Below are 19,713 nucleotides of genomic sequence, written 5' to 3'. Positions count from 1 at the left end.
ACTTGGCTAAAATTTGGTACAAATTTCCCGTAAAACCCATTCATGCCCAGAAATCTCAAAACTTCTCGTTTTGTTGTAGGCTCTGGGAAATCCACAATAGCCTCGACTTTCGCATCTCTGAGCCACCTTACCATGTCCAATGGTATGGCTTAGATACATAACTTGCGCTTTTTCAAATTCACTTTTAGCCAAGTTCATCACCAAATTAGCTTCTTGTAGTCTAGTAAATAATCCTTCCAGATGCTGTAAATGCTCCTCCCACGTCTGACCAAAAACAATTAGATCAATATAAACCGCACAATTGTTTAGACCTACAATAACTTTGTTGGTCAGTCTTTGAAATGTCACAGGTGCATTCTTCATACCAAATGGCATGACTTTAAACTGATATAGTCCACTTGGCGTTACGAAAGCTGATATCTCCTTTGCTCTCTCAGGCAACGAAACCTGCCAATATCCTTTTAGCAAGTCAATCTTTGTGATAAATTTTGATTGTCCCACTTTCTCAATGCAATCTTCCAACCGTGGTATAGGATATGAATCCACTTTTGTCACTGCTTTCACCTCTTGATAGTCCACACACAGTCTGTGTGCTCCATCCGGTTTTGGTACCAGTACAATAGGCGACCTCCAGTTACTGCAACTAGCCTCAATATCATTTTGAAGCTTGAAATCAATTTCTTTATGTACTTGTGATAACTTTGCCGGATTTAATCTATAAGGTTATTGCCTTATTGAAGATGACATTTCGATACATACATCATGTAAAGCTAAATGTGCCTTTCCCAACTTATTTCCACAAATCGGTTTGTGCAATAACTTTTCCAAATCACTTTGACAGTTGCTTGGAAGGTAACTCAACATCTCATTTAAATTTTCAAGCACCCCTTCATTATCCAATTTTATTAGAGGAAAATCAATGTCAGAGTCCTGCACTTCTACCTCTTTCTCATCAACCATCATCACTGACACCTCTTTTTGTGCTTCTTTCCTGTCAAAGTACTTTTTAAGCATATTTACATGACACACCCTCTGCTTCTTTCCGGAGTATTTATTAAATAATTTACTTCACTCAATTTCTTTTCAATCCTGTAAGGCCCACTAAATCTCGCATTTAATGAATCCCCTAGTACTGGTAATAAAACTAACTTTCTCTCCAGAAACAAAACTGCATTTTAGCCACCTTATCTGCTTTCACTTTCATCACTTGGTGATTTTCCTTTTATTTGACATGTGACAGGTTCTACAGAATTTGACTACAGCTCTATGCAATCCTGGCCAAAAAAAACCTATCTGTGTTTTCCTAATTCTTAAATGCCCTCCCATTGGAATTTCATGAGCGATCCTCAGAATCTCATTTCTATACTCTAATGGGATAGCAATCTGCACCTCCCTCCAGCTTTCATTTGCTGAGACGTAATCCGATCGCCATTTTCTCATTAAATATTCCCTTGAAGATAACATACTGGAATACATTTTGCTTCAGTTTCTGAATGAGCTTTCTGATATAACTGTTTTAATTGCAAATCATTTTTCTGTAACTCCACTAACCTCTGAGTTAAACATTTCAACTGAACTGTTCTGCATTCCTTGAAGAGAAGTGGTATTCCTTCCTCCTGAACAATGTTGTTATCAAATACAGCGCCAGCTAATTGGATTTTGACACCTTCTTCATGCCTTCGAACCGCCTGTTTATCTTGTTTATTTTTTTCTTCCCGATGGGCCTTTGATCTTGCTATAAACACAATCAGGAAACAATCCAGGATGTTCCTTCTGCAGCACTTCTGTTGAAAATACTTCTACAGGCTGTTCCCACAGGCATCACCCACATTTGTGATCCAGCTATATCATTACCCAGAATAAATTGAACCCCTGGGCAATTTCTCCACCACTCCAGCTATAGTCTCACCATTCTTCCATCTGCTCTTTAAATTTACCTTCCACAACAGAATAGATTGAGCATCTCCATGAACCCCACTTATTAACCTTCTCCTGCAATACTCCCTCTGAACAACAAATACCACTATCCCACAACTTTAAGGATTGACTAGCCCTGTCTTTCTTAATATTTTAAGATCTTTACCTCCTACACCATTTATACATGGAAAGACCTCCCCTTCACATACAAAGCTTTAAACATTTCTGCAACCTGCTCCTCAGAATTCTCTTGAGTAAACTGTGAACACATTCCCACTTCTTTACCTATCACTGATTTTCCGTTTCACCTGTACACCTGTTTCTCCTGTACCTGAACCTCAGAACCCACAGTACTTTTACTTCCAGAGCTTTTCTGTACCCCAATAATTCCTACAGAATTTTCCTGAAACCTCCAGCACACTGACTTTGTGTGCCCCACTTTATTACAATGAAAACATCTCAATTTTCGAATGTCACTTCTACCTTCAGCACCTTCCTCTTTATTCTGAGAAAAAACTTCCTGGGGACTTCCAGCTACTCCTTCTCTTCCCTGACTACCTGCCTCCTTTTCACATTCCCACTTTTTATCCTTTTCCAATTTGAAAGGGTGACGGAAAAAAGGTTTAGCTCTATGAACTAACTCAATCATCAGCCATCTCTGCTGCTTACCTTACAGAATCAATCCTCTGTTCCTCCACATGAGTTCTCACTGCCGAAGGGATTCAATCTTGAAATTCTTCCAAAAGAATTACTTCCCTAAGAGCTGCATATGTTGTCTCTATTTTTAACACCCGTATCCACCGGTCAAAATTATTTTGTTTTACTCTTTCAAACTCAATATAAGTTTGTCCAGGCTGTATTCTCATACTCCTAAATTTCTGTCTGGATGCTTCAGGAACCAACTCATATGCACTCAAAATAGCTTTTTTTCACCACACCATAATTCACCAACATTTCTTCTGAAAGCAAAGCATATACCTCAAGCCCCCTACCTAATAACTTAGACTGTAATAATACTGTCCAATTTTCCAGTGGCCATTTCATCTGTTTAGCTAGCTTCTCAAATGAAATAAAGAATGCTTCAATATCTGTTTCCTCAAACTTTGGAAGAGCTTGTACACATTTAAACATATCCCCACTGGGTCCTATCTAGAGACAAATTCTTCCTTACCTACTGACATCTCTTTTCTAACTGCCAACATTTTCAGTTGGAATTCTCTTTCTCCTTCTCCATCTTCACAATTGCTAATTCCTTTTTAAAAACCATTTTTCTGTCCTTTGCTTCTAATTTAAGCTTTTTCATTTGCAACTGAAGTCTCACTACCTCCAGCTGTGACAGGTTTCACTTCCAACCGTAGATGCTGTGTTATACTTTTAACTATATCAGATTTCCTAGCTCCCGCAGGTAACCCCAATTTTAACTTCTCCGCCAACTCTCTTAACTTAATTTTGGTTATTTTCTCCAACCCACTTAGAGTTCTCTTCTACTCCCAGACAAGTCTTAGCAATTACCAAAGCTATCTTTCAATCTCACCACTTCTAAAATACTTTACCAACTCCTGAATTCAAAGTGCCAATTGTAATTGTAAGCTTTAAGATCCACCAATTCCTAACCAATCGAGGAATTAGAAATATAATTTATCCCAGACGAGCCCCTAATTATTATTACTCATGCAGTTGGTAAAGCGGAGTTATTCAAAAATCCCAGAGGGAAACTTTAAACAACTGTCATAAATCAACAGTTTTAAGTGTTATGTTTGAAATGCGACTCTAAAAACTCAGGAATCAGACTACTAATTCAAGGTTTTACATTAAACTAAATAAAACATTTTAATTACACAGGTTAAAACATATACACATGGCTACAAATTCCCAAACTAATCTCCATTAAGGCAACAACAACCCATAGACTTAACTAAAACACCAGGTAAAGCATTTTTCACCATACGAATTCAAAAGGAGGTCCTTTCCACTGTGGAGCCAGTTGGAGGCTTGCAGCTGCCTTTTGATCTTACATTGCCTCTGCCTGCACACCTGAAAACTACTAAAGTTATATCTATCTACCAGCCCCATTGAATGTTAATTCTCATTGTATCAACAACCTCTTTGAACTTTACCTTTTAACAGTAAAACCCCTTTCACAATACCAATTTTATTAGTAATAGAAACATATTGCTTGGTATCTGCTAGAAAGGCTTCAAATTTGAACCCCACTTCTCAAATGCTCCATTCAAAAAAATGCAAATGCACACTCTGTTTCCATCTCAAACTAGTACATCAAAGCACCCAGACTGGCTGGCTTTAATCCAATTAAGACATACCCACAAACTAAACCTCTATTTTAAAAGAAAAGTATTTTCCAAAATATTACATACATTAATAGCTTCATGACAGGACTTGAAACGTTAATTCTGTCTTTCTCTCCACAGATGTTGGTCAGACCTGCTGAGTTTTTCCAGCACTTTGTTTTTGTTCCTTTACTCCTTATTCTCCACAAGAGGAACAATACGTCCGGGATTTAGCACACCCTACTGGCAGGTTTTATATCTCAATTTTTTTTTCACTAAAACATCCTTTTACAAAAAAGCATAAACATGAAAAACAAACATCACATCTCCTCCCCCTTTAGCCAGGAACAAAATCATTCAGGTGGTTTGCAGATTCCCTTTGATCTAGAGAGGAGTGTTGGCTTGGGTACCTCGGTTTGTTTGCTTAGAAATGGAAGGTTCTGTTGTTCCACTTGTTTCTGTTCAGGTTCAACAGTTGCAGCTACAGGTGCTACAGGGTTGTTGGTTGAATCAAGTCGGGTTTCACCCACTGGAGCAGATGTTTCCTAGAAATCTTCCACTGTGACTGGAGATCCCTGGAAATTTGGTTCCTTGGATTTGGTTTCTCTAATCTGGTCAGTGTCTCTTCCAGATTCCACATCATAGGTCAGTGGTCCTTGATACTTGATTTTTTCCAGGAGCCACTTTGGTGTCTCACAGTAATCTCAGACCCAAACAGATTGATCCAGGTTAAACTCAAGCTGGTTTACTTGTGTCATGTGACCTTTCTAAATTGCCTTAAACCAATCTTTACTTTCAAATCCGGACACACCAAATCCATTCTGGTACAAAGTCATCTTCCAAACATCAGCTCAGCAGAAGATATGCCAGTTGTTGAATGTGGAGTGTTACGATACATCAAAAAGCTCTTCAGCTTGAACTTCCAATCTGTTTGTGTCCTCCCCTTCAATATGGCCATTTTGAATGTCTGGACAAAGTGCCCCACTTCACCATTTGAGGATGGGTGGTAAGGCGAGATGAGAATCTGCTTGATCCTATTGTTTTTCAGGAATGTTCGAAATTCACATGTGAACTCTGTGCCATTGTCAGACACAATCTGCTCCGGCAATCCAAAAGTAGTGAACACATTCCGGAGTAGTCAACTTCTTAGGAACATGAGGCCACTTTGTGTGGTCATCCACCACAATCAGGAATGTTTGTCCGAGAAGTGGTCCAGAAAAGTCCACATGAAGCCTCTGCCATGGGTGGTCAGGCCAAGTCCATGGATGTAATGGGATAGGTGCAGGAGAAGACTTCATTTCTTGGCACGGAAGGCAATCACTGACCATGCCTTCGACGTCTTTATCCAGGTGTGGCCACCATACATGTAGACGAGCCCCATGTGACTGAGGTGAAGTTCTTCTAACACTCGTGTTTGGAATTGGAGAAATAACAACTGATTCCCCATAACAAACAACCATCTTGCAGTCAGCTCAAGTCTATGCATGTAGTAAGGTTCAAGCTCAGTAGTGACTTCTTGAAGTGTATACCAACCCTCCTGTGTGTTCAAGGTAAACTTTGGAGAGCACAGCATCCCAAGTCGAATTTGATCTGCTTTAACAGGTAACATGTCTATCTGGTTCACATTGAAAGCAGTGACTTCACTTCAGGTTGTGGAGCTGTAGTGTAATGGAAGTCTGGAAAGTGTGTCCAAATTTCCATGATTCTCAGTAGAATGAAATGTCATTTCGTACTGGTAAGCAGATCAGATCAGTGCCCACCTTTGTAGGCGTGCAGCGGCAAGTGTTGTGGCCTGCGACTTTGGGCTAAGCAACCAGGTCAAAGGCTTGTGGTCTGTTTAACGCGAATTTATGTCCATACAAATATTGGTGGAACTTCTTGACTGCATAGATTAGTCCAAGAGCTTCCTTCTCAATTTGGCATAATTTTGTTTTGCCTTGGACAATGTGTGTGAGGCATATGCAATGGGCCTTTCACTGTCATCAGGAAGTGTGGGGGAGATGACAGCTCCAACACCATAACCAGATGCATCACAAGCCAGGCAACTTTTCATTGAAATGTGCCAGGACTTTAGCAGAAGTGAGCTCTTGAGTTCCTTGAAACTTTCCTGACAGGCTTGTGACCAATCCCATTTTGCATTCTTCTTCAGCAGATTGTGGTGCTGCCTTGATAGCCCAACTGGAAATGAACTTGCTGCAGTAATTCACAAGTCCCAAGAATGAACGAAGCTCCTTAACATTTTTGGAGGCTGTGGTGCACTCACCACTGCCTCCACCTTTTTGGGTGAGGTTGAGAGGCCAGTTTCGTTGATCACATGTCCCAGGTACTCCACTGAGAGTTTCAGGAACGAGCATTTGGATTTCTTACAGCGGATGCTGTAATTTTCCAGTCTACGCAGGACCCTGCCTAAGTTCTCTAAATGAGTTGGGAGGTTTTTCCAGGTGATAAGCATGTCGTCTTGGAAGCAGATTACACCAGGGAGGCCCTGGAGTATTTTGTCCATGACCTGCTGGAATAAGGCTGGTGATGACATGATTCCAAAAGGTAGTCGTTTGTATTGATATAGACCTTTGTGTGCTGATGGTTGTATACTTCCTGGAATCTTCACTCAGCTGCATTTGCAAAAATGCCTGTGATAGGTCAAGCTTTGTGAAAAATTCACCTCCATTCAGAGAAGCGAAAAGATCCTCAATTTTCAGTCGCGGGTACTGATGCCCTTCCAGGAAAGGATTAATGGTGATTTTATAGTCACCACATATTCTGATAGACCTATCATTCCTTCACTACTGGGACTATTGGAGCTGCCCACTCTGTATAATCAACTTTCTTAATTATCTGAAAGTTTTCAAGTTGTTATAGTTCCTGCTCTATTTTCTGTCACGGTAAGTAGGGAACTGAACGTGGTTTGAAGAACCTTGGAGAAGCTTCAGCCTTCACAGCAAGTTTGGCTTCAATGTCTTTAATAACTCAAAGACCTTCTTTGAAGACATCAGTAAGCTTGTCTAACAAGCACTGCAACATGGGGTTACAATGCACCATTTATTTTATTCCAGTCCAGCCAAATTTCTTTCAGCCAGCTCCTGCCCTTTCACAAAGATAAGCAGCAACCTTGCTATTTGAGCTCCATATTTAGCTTGAATAGACATTTTTCCAAGTATATTCACAGCCTCACCAGTGTAGGTGCTAAGCTGGAGGAGGGTTTTCTCCAATGGGCATTTCTTGAAAATTTTCTCCCATGTCTTCTCTGAAACAATAAAAACAGATGCTCCAGTGTCAACCTCCGTTTCAACCATTTTACCATTTAAGGCAATGCCAACTTTTAGTCCTTCATCTAGTTTCAGATCAGACTGAATGCAATACAATTGCTCTTCCTCATTGTCGCTGTTAGTTTCACTTTGTCTCATCTGGACTTGCATTACTTTTGTATTTTATTTCCAAGTAATGCATCTTTTTAGGCTGTTTATTTTCAATGCGACGTCTGTGTGCTCCTCGTGATGCCCTTTTCTTGGCGGTACTGCTGTACTGTGATCAGCCTTTGATCTACACTGTATCTATGTGTCCTTTTTTCCCCCACAGTAGCAACAATCAGCAGTTTTCCACATACAGGCTTCTGCATTATGCCCTATTCCATTACAGCAGTAATGTATGTTTGGAAGCGAGTATACCCTGACTTTACTATTTTAACTTTGGCATTGGTTGAATGCGCTTTCAAATCTCCAGCTTGTTTCTTTGCTATTTCTATGCTTTGCGCAATCTCGAACACTTTCTCCAGTGTCAACTCTTGCTCTGCTAACAATCTACGCTGAATTCTCAATTCTTTGTCCACAAACCAAGCAATCACGCAACACTTCTTCCAGGTAACCTTTAAAGTTACAAAGGTCTGCTAATTTTCTCAACTCAGCCAGGAACTGGGAAACTGACTCACTCTTATGCTGTTCCCTTCGGTTGAAACTTGAATCTCTCGACAATAATTGCTGGTCTAGAATCAAAGTGCTTTTTCAAAATGTTCACAAGCTTTTTAAGGCTTTTATCTGCTGGCTTGTCAGGAACAATGAGATTTCTCAGTAAAGTGAATTTTTCATTCCAATGACTAAGAAACACTGAGGCCTGCTTTTTCTCTTCAATTTCACTCGCAATGAAAAACTATTCCATTTGCTCAACATAAACTACAAAGTCCATAGTAGCTGGATCAAAAGTTTCTAAAGCCCCTAATAATGATGATCCCACCCTTGTTGCCATTTGAAGTGTTTTGTCACTTCTTAATTAAGAATACACACACAGCTACCTGCTTCTGAACTCCAACTTCCTGTTTGAAAAACAGAAGGTTCCTTTATTCCTTATTCCCCACCAGAGGCCAATACATCCAGGACTTAGCACACCCTACTTATACAACAAATCTTTTTAACTAAAATGTCCTTTTGTAAAAAAACATAAGCATTAAACACAAACACCACAATTTTCTTGTTCAGTTTCTGGACTGAGTCATTACTGGAACTGGATCTTGGGAATGAGGTGGGCCAAGTGGATTAAGCGTCAGTTGGGGAACATTTAGGGAATAGTGATCACAATATCACAAGATTTAGATTAGCTATGGAAAAGGACAAGGAACAACTAGAGTAGAAATAATTAATTAGTATGTTTTATTCCTGATAGCCAGTTGAAGGAAAAAAGCAGAGCCAGTTTTTACTTGGAATAGATTTATCCACAGAGTGTAACAATACAGGTATATACCTCCTCACAACACACACCAAGGCTATAATCTTCCAAAAATAAAAATAGCTGGAAAAACTCAGCGGGTCTGATAGCATCTGCGGAGAGGAATACAGTTAACTTTGAGTCCGTATGATTCTTCATCAGTAACTAGAGAAGAGTCATACGGACTCGAAACGTTAACTGTATTCCTCTCCGCAGATGCTGTCAGACCTGCTGAGTTTTTCCAGCTATTTTTATTTCAGATTTCCAGCATCCGCAGAATTTTGCTTTTATCTTGCGATAATCTTCCAATCCTCTTTAGATACAGGGGGTGATGCCAGAGAACTGGAGAATTACAAACATTACACACTTGTTCTGAAAGGGGTGCAAGGTTAAACCCAGTAACTACAGAACAGTTAAACCTTGGTGTGGAAAAGCTTTTATAAATGATAATCCAGGATAAAATTAACAGTCACTTGAATAAATGTGGATTAAAGAAAACCAGCACAGTTAATGGTAAATAATGGTTAACTCATGATGGGTTTTTTTGATGAGGTAACAGTATTGATGAGGGTCATGAGGTTGATGTGGTTTACATGGACTTCCAAAAGGCATTTAGGGTTCCTTGGTGGTCAGTGCTGTGGCTACTGCTTTTCTAGATCCCCTGGTATTTGCTGTGGCTCAGTTGGCATCACTTTCAACTCTGATTTGCAAGGTTCCAGGTTCTAGTCCCACTCCAGGTCTTTAGCAGAAAAGTCAAAGCTGACACTCCAGTGTCATCATTTAAACTGTATATGCACTTATTTAGCTTCCAGAGTGTTCCTTCTGCGTTCGGTGCCTCTTTTGGTGGATGGAGAAAAACTTCCCTTTGAAATTGGTGTCCCCGCAAAAAGACAGCTTTAATATCAATGGACTTACATTCCCAACATTCCCAAGTATTTGTAGCTAATAGAGCAAAAAAGATCTTCAGCATAACTTTCCCTGCCAAAAGTGAATCTACTCTTATATCCCGGTCACCCAATATTTCTTCAAACTCTCGTGCTACATGCCTGGCTTTAGCTTTATAAGTCCCATCAGGAAGCACCTTTTCCATGCATGTCCATCTATGCGACAGAGCTGTTTGTCTCTTATCTGGCACCTCTGTGTACACCCCAAATTCTTTCCAACTATGTAGTTCTTGCTGTTTGGTATCCTTTATTAATTAATCGTCTAATTTGTTTGTATCTACTAAGACTTCTCGATCACATGGGCTTCTTCTTGTAGCAGTACCAGTCTGTACCATATTCCTTGACCTTGTTAAGCTACGTCTTCTATCCTGCCTTCTATCATGCTCCAGATTGTTACTGTTTGATCTCCCTCTCCCATTTATAGATGTTCTTCATTTCGTGATCACTTCCTAGAGGCATGTTCACTCAGACCCACTGTCTGAACAGATACTGCGGTTACATGCCTTCCATTTTTGTACTTCATGTTCCCAATCCATAGGCTTAACCTCCTGTCCTTTATCTCGTACATTTACCAGTCTTTATATTTTCCAGTGGCCTTCCTGTTCTACGTATAATTGTCGCATCCCGCCATTGACTGGCCCTTTCTGGCAAGTACGTAACTTTAGTGCCAGCTTTCGGCAGTTGTCTGGGACAAATTGCCTCATCTTCTTTGTCCGAATTACTGTCTCTATCTTCAGATACCCCGTCAACTTCAGCTACCTGGTCCTCACAATCATGCAACATATGGGTATGAGAAGTACATGGTTCCTCATCCCTTCCTACACTTTCCGAACCTGCAAATTTGTGATCCGCACCAATTAACCTCGATGAGTGTACCCGAATAGTCTGGTTCCCATTTTGTAAAATGACTGTTTTACTATCTTTATCTATAATCTTTCCTGGGCCTTTCCACTTGTTAAGTCCTTCTCTTTTATAGTATATCATATCTCCCTGATTGAAAATAGTTTCCGATGATCGTACAGTGTGCCTTAGAGCTCACTGAATTCTCTGAAACTTCGGCTTTAAGGAACGTTCTTCTACCCGTGTGTCGTACAGTTAAATGCTCAGGAAAAGGTGGAGCTAATCGTAGTTCCCTCCCAGGCTGGGGGAATGATCACTCAGGACTGAAGGAATTTTTGGGTTTCTACCAAAAACCAACTGATATGGACTGTAGCCCCCAACCATCTGCAGTGAATTCTTGTCACGGACAAGAATTGCTAGAACCGATGTTAATTTACAGCTTGATCTGTCTGCCAATATTTTACCAAGCATTTCATCTATAACCATGTGATTCCTTTCACACGCTCTATTACTAAAAGGGATTTCTGCTGCGTTATTCATAACTATTATATTCATGTTTTCGCATATATCCCGGAACTTGTTGTTAGCAAACTCCACCCCCACGCCACCCCCCCCGCCATTATCAGTGAGGAATTTTTGCTGGTGGTCCCAATCCGGTCCCTATCCACTTCTCCATTACCTGATCCACAATTATTTTCTTTTCTTTATTGTATATGATTGTCGACTGGCTAAACCTTGTGGCCAAATCCACGAAACGTAAAATAAAAGTTATTTTCTTTAGCCCAAACATTTAAATCCATCGCCACAACTTCATTGAAATCCCTCGCTAAACGTAGACTCACTATTGGCTATGACGGTGTCCTTCTGTATTTCTTACATATATGACATCTATCGCTTATCTCCTCTATAGGTTTAACGTACTCTCCATCCCTTATTCCTGCATACCTTAGCAACGTTTTTAATCTTTGTGAAGGGTGGACAAACTGCCGATGCAAGTTTAACACAATTTGCTTTTTGTCTTCCAAATTCCTATCCCCTGACACTAATACTTCTTTAATCTCCTTAGTATAAAAGTTAGGTTTCATTAAAGGAATACAATAGTGTCCAGATTGCATAAATTGTAAATCCACAGGTTTCCCCAAATACAATGACCTTGTTATTTTCCATGTCTAGCTTCATCTGCACTTTCTTCATCGATGGTCTGATCAACAGTAACGGTATTTCACTAGACACTACAAACGCGTTGATGAAATAATTGACTCCAGCTATCTTACAGCGAATCACTAACCTTTGTAAAGATTTTAGGGTATTATCATCTCCAAATCTAAAACTGGTGGAATTCTCAAATTCTTTAACTTTATTCCGGTCCTTATCATTTAAGGAGTCCAGGTAGCATTTTAACCAGTCTATTCCACAGACTGTAGATGTGCTTCCGCTATCTAGCGCCATACATTTGAAGGACTCTGCCACCAAGACATTCATCACTGGGCTGAAATTTCTTGTAACTAATACGATGGCCTCTCTTTGGTTAATATCTCCATCTTCTGAGTCTTTTGTCTCGTGTTTAATTTCGAACACCTTATTATCTCATTTAGGACAGTTCATTGCATAATGGTATTTTGAATCACATCTGAGACACTGACCACACCCTGGGCATTTCTGGGGTTCATTCTTGTTGTAAATCCCTAATTCTTTTCTCCTGCCATAATTGTCAAAGGTGTTTCTGTCCCTATTGTTTCTAGTTACAAATATCCTTTCATACAGATGCCCGTGTCCTGTTTCGAAACGATTTCACCATCCTGTTAACATTGTATCCTCCATTTTCTGTCTGAGCGCCCAATGGCTCATTTGTGCCATGAACGCTGCCGGAAAGGAATGTTTTCCGAGGAATTTTTTTCGAGCTTCTGACATCTGTTCTAGCAGCGTGTGTCTTTGTGCAGACTTGACCCCCATTAGAACTCTGAGCCTGCCCATATTCCATACTCTGGCACAGTCTAGAAACGTGAATACCAGCACCGATCGGGGAATTTCTAGACGGAACTTATGCAATCTTCATATAGTCTACTGAATCCCATTATGTAATCTTCTATGGAACTGTCCTCCAACTTTCAAAATTTGTCAAAACCAGACCACGCTTCCTAAGCACTTATTAATCATCTTTTTGATAGATCTTATCCATAAAATCTAATAAAGTTTCCAAACCTTCATCTGTGTCCAAATGCTCAGGCTCCAACTCCAAAAATACTTTACATCTCATTTTGCTTTTGTATGTTAACGAAAGTGCCAAAGCCATCCCCTGTTTTTCCTTCAGCAAGGACCTGACCCGTGTCCACATAGTTACTTCATTTTTCCATTGCTCACATGGTTGACGCTCAGAAAACATCGGTGGGCAATCATATCCCGACACTCTATATTTTGATTCAGCCATTTTTTGGGGTTTTTTTGAGTGACTCAAAACCACTCTGCTTATAAATTTAACTCCAAATACAGTCTTTTCTCCAAAGAAAGCTTACTTTCCAATCTTCTTACAAGCAGGAACCATCCTCTGCTACCACTGTTAAGTTCCAATAGTTGTTCAGAAATGAAGACATAAACCAAGACAGATTCCTTCAGACAGTGTTTTATTGTTGGTTATAAAACTCTCCACAGACGGGCCCAGTTTCAGCTGTTATCCCTTTTATACAATCAAATGGGTACTTAGTTACACAACATAATAATTAGCAATTGAACTTCTTTAACTGTTTTCTTCCCTAACGTCACTGGCTAGACCAGCATTTATTGCCCATCCCTAATTGCCCTTGAGAAGGTGTTGGTGAGTTGCCTTCTTGAATTGCTGCAGTCCATGTGGTGTAAGTACACCCACAGTGCTGTTAGGGAGGGAGTTCCAGGATTTTGACCCAGTGACAGTGAAGGAACGGAGATATATTTCCAAGTCAGTATGGTGAGTGGCTTGGAGGGGAACTTGCAGGTGATGATGTTCCCATCTACCTGTTGCCCTTGTCCTTCTAGATAGTAGTGGGTTTGGAAGGTGCTAGCTAAGAAGCCTTGGTGAGTTCCTGCAGTGCATCTTGTAGATGGTACACACTGATGCCACTGTGCGTCGGTGGTGGAGGGAGTGAATCAAGCGGCTGCTTTGTCCCGGACGGTGTCGGGCTTCTTGAGTGTTGTTGAAACTGCACTCATCCAGGCAAGTGGGGAGTATTCCATCACATTCCTGACTTGTGCCTTGTAGATTGTGGACAGGCTTTGGGGAGTCAGGAGGTGAGTTACTCGCTGCAAGGTTCCTAGCCTCTGACCTGCTCTTGTAGCCACAGTATTTATATAGCTAGTCCAGTTCAGTTTCTGGTCAGTGGTAACCCCCAGGATAGTGGGGGATTCAGTGATGGTAATGCCATTGAATGTCAAGGGGCGATTGTTAGATTCCCTCTTGTTAGAGATGGTAATTGCCTGGCACTTGTGTGATGTGAATGTTACTTGCCACTTGTCAGCACAAGCCTGGATATTGTCCATCTTGCTCATTTAGACACAGACTGCTTCAGTATCTGAGGAGCCGTGAATGGTGCTGAACATTGTGCAATCATCAGTGAACGTCCCCACTTCTGACCTTATGATGGAAGGAAGGCCATTGATGAAGCAGCTGAAGATGGTTGGGCCTAGGACACTACCCTGAGGAACTCCTGCAATGATGTCCCAGGACTGAGATGATTGACCTCCAACAAGCACAACCATCTCCTTTAGCTGGGTATGACTCCAACCAGCGGAGAGTTTTCCCCTAGATTCCCATTGACTCCAATTTTGCTAGGGATCCTTGATGCCATACTCTGTTAAATGCTGCCTTGATGTCAAGAGCAGTCACTCTCACCTCACCATGGGAGTTCAGTTCTTTTGTCTTGTTCAAACCAAGGCTGTAATGAGGTCAGGAACTGAGTGACTCTGGCAGAACCCAAACTGAGTATCAGTGAGCAGGTTACTGCTAAGCCAGTGCTGCTTGATAGCACTGTTGAAGACCCCTTCCATCAATTTACTGATGATTGAGAGTAGACTGAGGGGGCTGTAATTGGCCGGGTTGGACTTGTCCTGCATTTTGTGTACAATTTTCCACATTGCCGGGTAGATGCTAGTGTTGTAGCTGTACTGGAACAGCTTGGCTAGGGGCGCGACAAGTTCTGAAGCACAAGTCTTCAGTACTGTTGCTGTAATATTGTCAGGCCCCATAGCCTTTGCAGTATCCAGTGCCTTCAACCATTTCTTGACATCAAGTGGAGTGAATCCAATTGGCATCTGGTATCTGTGATGCTGGGTCCTCCAGAGGAAGCTGAGATGAATCATCCACTCAGCACTTCTAGCTGAAGATCATTGCAAATACTTCAGCCTTATCTTTTGCACTATGTGCTGGGCATTGAGGATGGGGATAATTGTGGAGCCGCCTCCTCCAGTGAGTTGTTTAAATGTCCACCACCATTTGCGACGGGAATGTATGAACTCCCTCACTTCTAAGAGTCCTTGCTGCTTGTTCCTAAATACAATTTGCTATCTGCCAGCTCAGCTTTAAGAGCATTTTAACTTGCTGTACAAAGGCAGGTGCTGATGGTAAAATGGACAACCAGCAGTAATCAGTATTCTAACAGTTGTGAAGGAATCCTACATAACAGCATCCCCAGTGTTTCCAGGTAATCTGGGACTGCCCCTGGCTCTGCTAAATGTGGCGTCTTCATGCAGGGATGAGAGGGTGTATTGGTGGGCCCCATTCCTGCATACAGCCTACAATAAAGAAGAGTGTGATAGTGACAGCTGTGAGGGATTGCTGTCCTGGTAGAATAGTTAGTATGGAGTGTGTCAGCTGTGAGTGTGGGTAAGTGAAAGTTGTGTGAGTTTGAGGAGAAGGAGATGGTGAAATTTAGTGCCGGGAATGAAAGGAGAGGAGAGGAATACTTGGGTACTGATATGAGGCTGATTGGTCAGGGCCCCGTTCCGGGTGAGAAAGCTGTCCCAGATGAAGGTCCCATCCCAGTGAGAATCATCTCTGGGTAAGGCTCCCGTCCCGGGCGAGGGTCCCGTCCAGAGTGAGCATATGTTGGGTGCTGTTGGGTCTTGGATAAGTGATCTTCCACAGGGGAAAATGTTGAATTCTTTCTGGTGGCGTTATTATTCAGACAGAACATCAAAACAACTCTCTTCCTATGTGTTGGATTGGAGGCATCAGGTCTGGAAGTAACATTCTGATGGTCCACTTTGGTTGTGAATAACTCACTCATTTTATCCAGTGTTGATACCTGTGTCAGCCAAGCCATACTATTGATCATTTGGCATTGTAGACAATATGACTGTCAGAGGCCCAGCCCAGCCCACTGGCTCATTCTCCATTTGAGAGCTGCACATGTAATGGTGGCTGTTGAAATTGGTAAAGTGATAACGGCCATGTCTCCATCAGGCTCTTGCAAACATTCACGATGGTCAGCTCTCTCACAAATTCTAGTGGAGAACAGTGAACTGTCTGCCAGCAGACTGTCTTCAGCTTGGGGAGTCAGCCCAGCCTGGGATGGAGCTATACCCAATTTTCTGGAGTACTGACATATTCTCATGTGGATCTACATGCCAGTACTGGTTGGGTTTCTTGTAGGGAAAGATAATTGATCAGTGGCTTTCTAAGTTCCCTTGACAAGATCTCATTCCTCTCTCCAGATAGACCTGGAATGTTGAGTGAATAAATGCAGAGTGCTGGACCAACTATTTCAATTGGTTGAAAGAGACATTTGGACCTTGTTCAATGCTTCCATGCTTTTCTGACTGGGAGGCCACTTTCAGACAATCAGTTCCCTTCATGATGATGTTAGCTGGCAAATTCTTGATGAACTAGCTAACACAGAGAACAGGGAGACTACGTGCAGGCTATTATCAAGTGGTGTCAGAGAGGCTCAGTTTCCAAAAAGATATGTAGCCAATGAACAGCATGCTATTGCCATCTGCCTGGCAGAATCATTTTAATGAGGTACCAGCAGGTATCCTGAATGTTTGAATTCCCAGTGTGGGCGATGATGACTTTAAATCCTGTTTTCATAACAGGCGATGTGCAGCCCATGGCTACGGTGTTATATGTGGCTCAGTGGGTAGAACTTTCACCTCTGAGTTTGTAACAGGTTCCCAGGCTCAAGTCCCACTCCAGGTCTTGAGCACAAAAAACAAGGCTGATAATCCAGTGTAGAACTGACTGAGTGCTGCACTGCTGGGGGTGCTGCCTTTCAGTTAAACTGAGGCCCCATCTGCCTGCTTGGGTAGCTGTTAAAGATCCCATAGCACTATTTTGAAGAAGAGCAGACGAATTATCCCTCGTAAAAGCAAAATACTGCGGATGCTGGAAATCTGAAACAAAAACAGAAACTACTGGAAAAACTCAGGTCTAACAGCACCTATGGAGAGAGAAACGGAGTCTGTATGACCCTTCTCCAGAGCTGGAGAGAAGTGGAAATGTGATGAAATTTATACTGTTTAAGGGGATGGGGCAGGCGAAGCTGGATAGAAGGCCAGTGATAGGTGGGGACAAAGGAAGGATTGACAAAGATGTCATGAACTAAAGGACAAAGGGAGTGATAAGGGCTAAAAAAAGGTGCTAATAGTGCTATAAAGGTAAGAAAGCAGAATGTGATACTACCAGAACAAGGATAGCATCGTGTGAAAGAACAACATGGAACAAGTAACAGACGGCCCTGTAGGGGATGGGATGGAGGGAGGGGTGGTGGTGGGGAAAAAAAGGATAGAAAATGGAATAGAAGGGGGGGATACAACCATGGATGAATGAATACAAATAAAAATAAGTGGATAAAAAGCAAAAATGAATGTAGAAAAAAGGAGATTAAAAACAAGGGGATGGGGATGGAAGAGAGAGGTCATGGTCTGAACTAGTTGAACTCAATGTTAAGCCCGGAAGGACTTATCCCTGGTGTCCTGACCAATATTTATCCCTCATTCAACTTCAATAAATAACAAATTATTTGGTCATTATCACATTGTTGTTTGTGGGAGCTTGGCTGCCATTTTTCCTGCATTACTACACTTGAAAAATACTTAACTGGCTGTAAAGTGCTTGAAGATATCCAGTGGTTGTGAGAAGTGGTAAATAAATACAAGTGTTTCTTTTTAACTCAAAACCAGGGAGAGCATTTACAGATTACTGCCTCAGACCACACCACAGAACATCAGCAAGAACTTCAACCTGTACAGCATTGACCCTGTCACTCGTTACCCCAAGGTCAATATCCATGTCCTGGATCAAAATCAGGTCAGTAATTTGTGTTCGGGGGGGAGGTCAGGGTCTGGGGGGAGGTCGAGGTCTGGGGGCAGATTTGGGGAGAGATTTGTGGCTTGGGGGTTGGGGCCCGGGGTGAGGTCGGGATCTGGGGGGAGATTTGTGGTTTGGGGAAGATTTGGGGCTTGGGGGGAGGTCGGAGTCTGGGGGGAGGTCGGGGTCTAGAGGGAAGTTGAGGTCTGTGGGGGCAGCTTGGGGGGAGATCAGGGTCTGGGACTTGAGGATACCCCGGTTGCTAATTGTAACCCTGGTGAGTGGCTGCTTTTGGCTGAAGCTTTGTTTGAGGCATTTGGGGGAAGCTCCTCTCTTTGTCTCAGCCCAAGAGCAATGGTTTAAAAAGTCAACTACTCCGATTTTCATTTTGCTCTCATCTCCTGGTTTCTGGGAAACCAGGCCGCGCTGTTAAATTTAAAAATCAGCCTCCCAATCATAATCTCCATGATGAGACACGCATGGCTAGCAACCCAGCCCCGTATCATGGCCTCAGGCATCTCGCAGTCCCTGGCATTCTGCTTTGCTCATCGTGGATAATAAGTGTTAATAATGTTGTGGGACACGGTGTTTTATTTGACCTCTGTAAAAGCTTTTGAGGTGCTGCAGCTCTCACTGTCTCTTTGCTGTTACTAGGTCCGGCACTTGTATAATACTGGAGAGCAAAAAGACTTCCCAGGATGCGAAACTGCTGCTATTCCTAAATCGCCAAAGTTTAAACAGCCTGGTGAGCAAACAAAGCAGGGTATGAAATAAAGGAATAATAAATCATGAAATAAAAGGGACAGTAACAACGTGGATACGGAATTGGCTGAGTGACAGGAAACAGGGAGTGATCGTTAATGGATGTTTTTTGGGCTGGAGGAAGTTTTGTAGAGGAGTTCCCCAGGGGTCACTGCTGCTTCTCCTGACATATATTGATGCCTTAGACCTTGGTGTATGGGGCATGATTTTAAAATTTGAGGATGATATGAAATTTGGACAAATTGTGAACCGCGAGGAGAACAGTGTAGAACTTCAAAAGGACACAGGCTAGCTGGTGGAGAGGACAGAGAGAATACAGTTGAAGTTCAATGGGGAGAAGTGTGAAATGATTCATTTTGGTAGGAAGAACAAGGGAGACATTGGAAGATTCTGGTCAATGTCCAGAGCAATGAAATCTGGTTTTAAAGCTGTGTTGGGTGTTGGGACTCTCTGGAAGTCCTGACGCAGACACATGCTCTGTAATTGCTGGGAGCTCAGTGTCAGAGACTCAGGTCAGATACATGAATGCTTACGGAGGAATGTTACACTAGTTAACCTGATCTAACACAGTGATTAACCAACCTAACTGAACTGTGTACCCATCCCCCACCGACACCCAACCACTCCCAGACCCAACACTCTCTTCCGCCACGACCCCCGACCTGACGAAACCTCTCAAACTGACAAACGATCCGACCTGACACTCCCAGCCATCACCAGCCTCCGACCCAATTACCCCAATCCAACTAACAGCCCAATCCAACACGATTCTCTCCCGCCATCCCCACCGACTCGATTACAACCCCACCCCTGAACTCAGTCTCTCCCACCACCACCACCGCCACCCAACCTGACCCAACCACCCCTCCTGACCCGCCATCCCCATGTCGCCTACCCCAACCTGACTCATCTCTCCCCCACCACCCCCTCGACCTGGCAGCCACACCACCCTCCAATCTGACATCTTTCTCCTGCCACCACCCAGACACAA

General features: G+C 42.3%; 1 protein-coding gene across 5 annotated transcripts in view; it reads left to right on the top strand.

The window, feature by feature from the left end:
• The window catches only part of mical3a (microtubule associated monooxygenase, calponin and LIM domain containing 3a), a 301,509-nt gene that overhangs the window by 49,827 nt on the left and 231,969 nt on the right, over window positions 1–19,713 (top strand). For all 5 annotated transcript variants that reach the window (XM_078568426.1, XM_078568423.1, XM_078568427.1 and 2 more), the window contains exons 8-9: window positions 17,834–17,960; window positions 18,615–18,705. In XM_078568426.1, coding sequence (XP_078424552.1) covers window positions 17,834–17,960; window positions 18,615–18,705 — 218 coding nt within the window. The remainder of the gene's footprint in view (window positions 1–17,833; window positions 17,961–18,614; window positions 18,706–19,713) is intronic.

This window comes from Cetorhinus maximus, chromosome 22, assembly GCF_964194155.1.
Source record: "Cetorhinus maximus chromosome 22, sCetMax3.hap1.1, whole genome shotgun sequence".
Lineage (NCBI taxonomy): Eukaryota > Metazoa > Chordata > Chondrichthyes > Lamniformes > Cetorhinidae > Cetorhinus > Cetorhinus maximus.
This window is presented reverse-complemented; position numbering and strand designations above follow the sequence as displayed.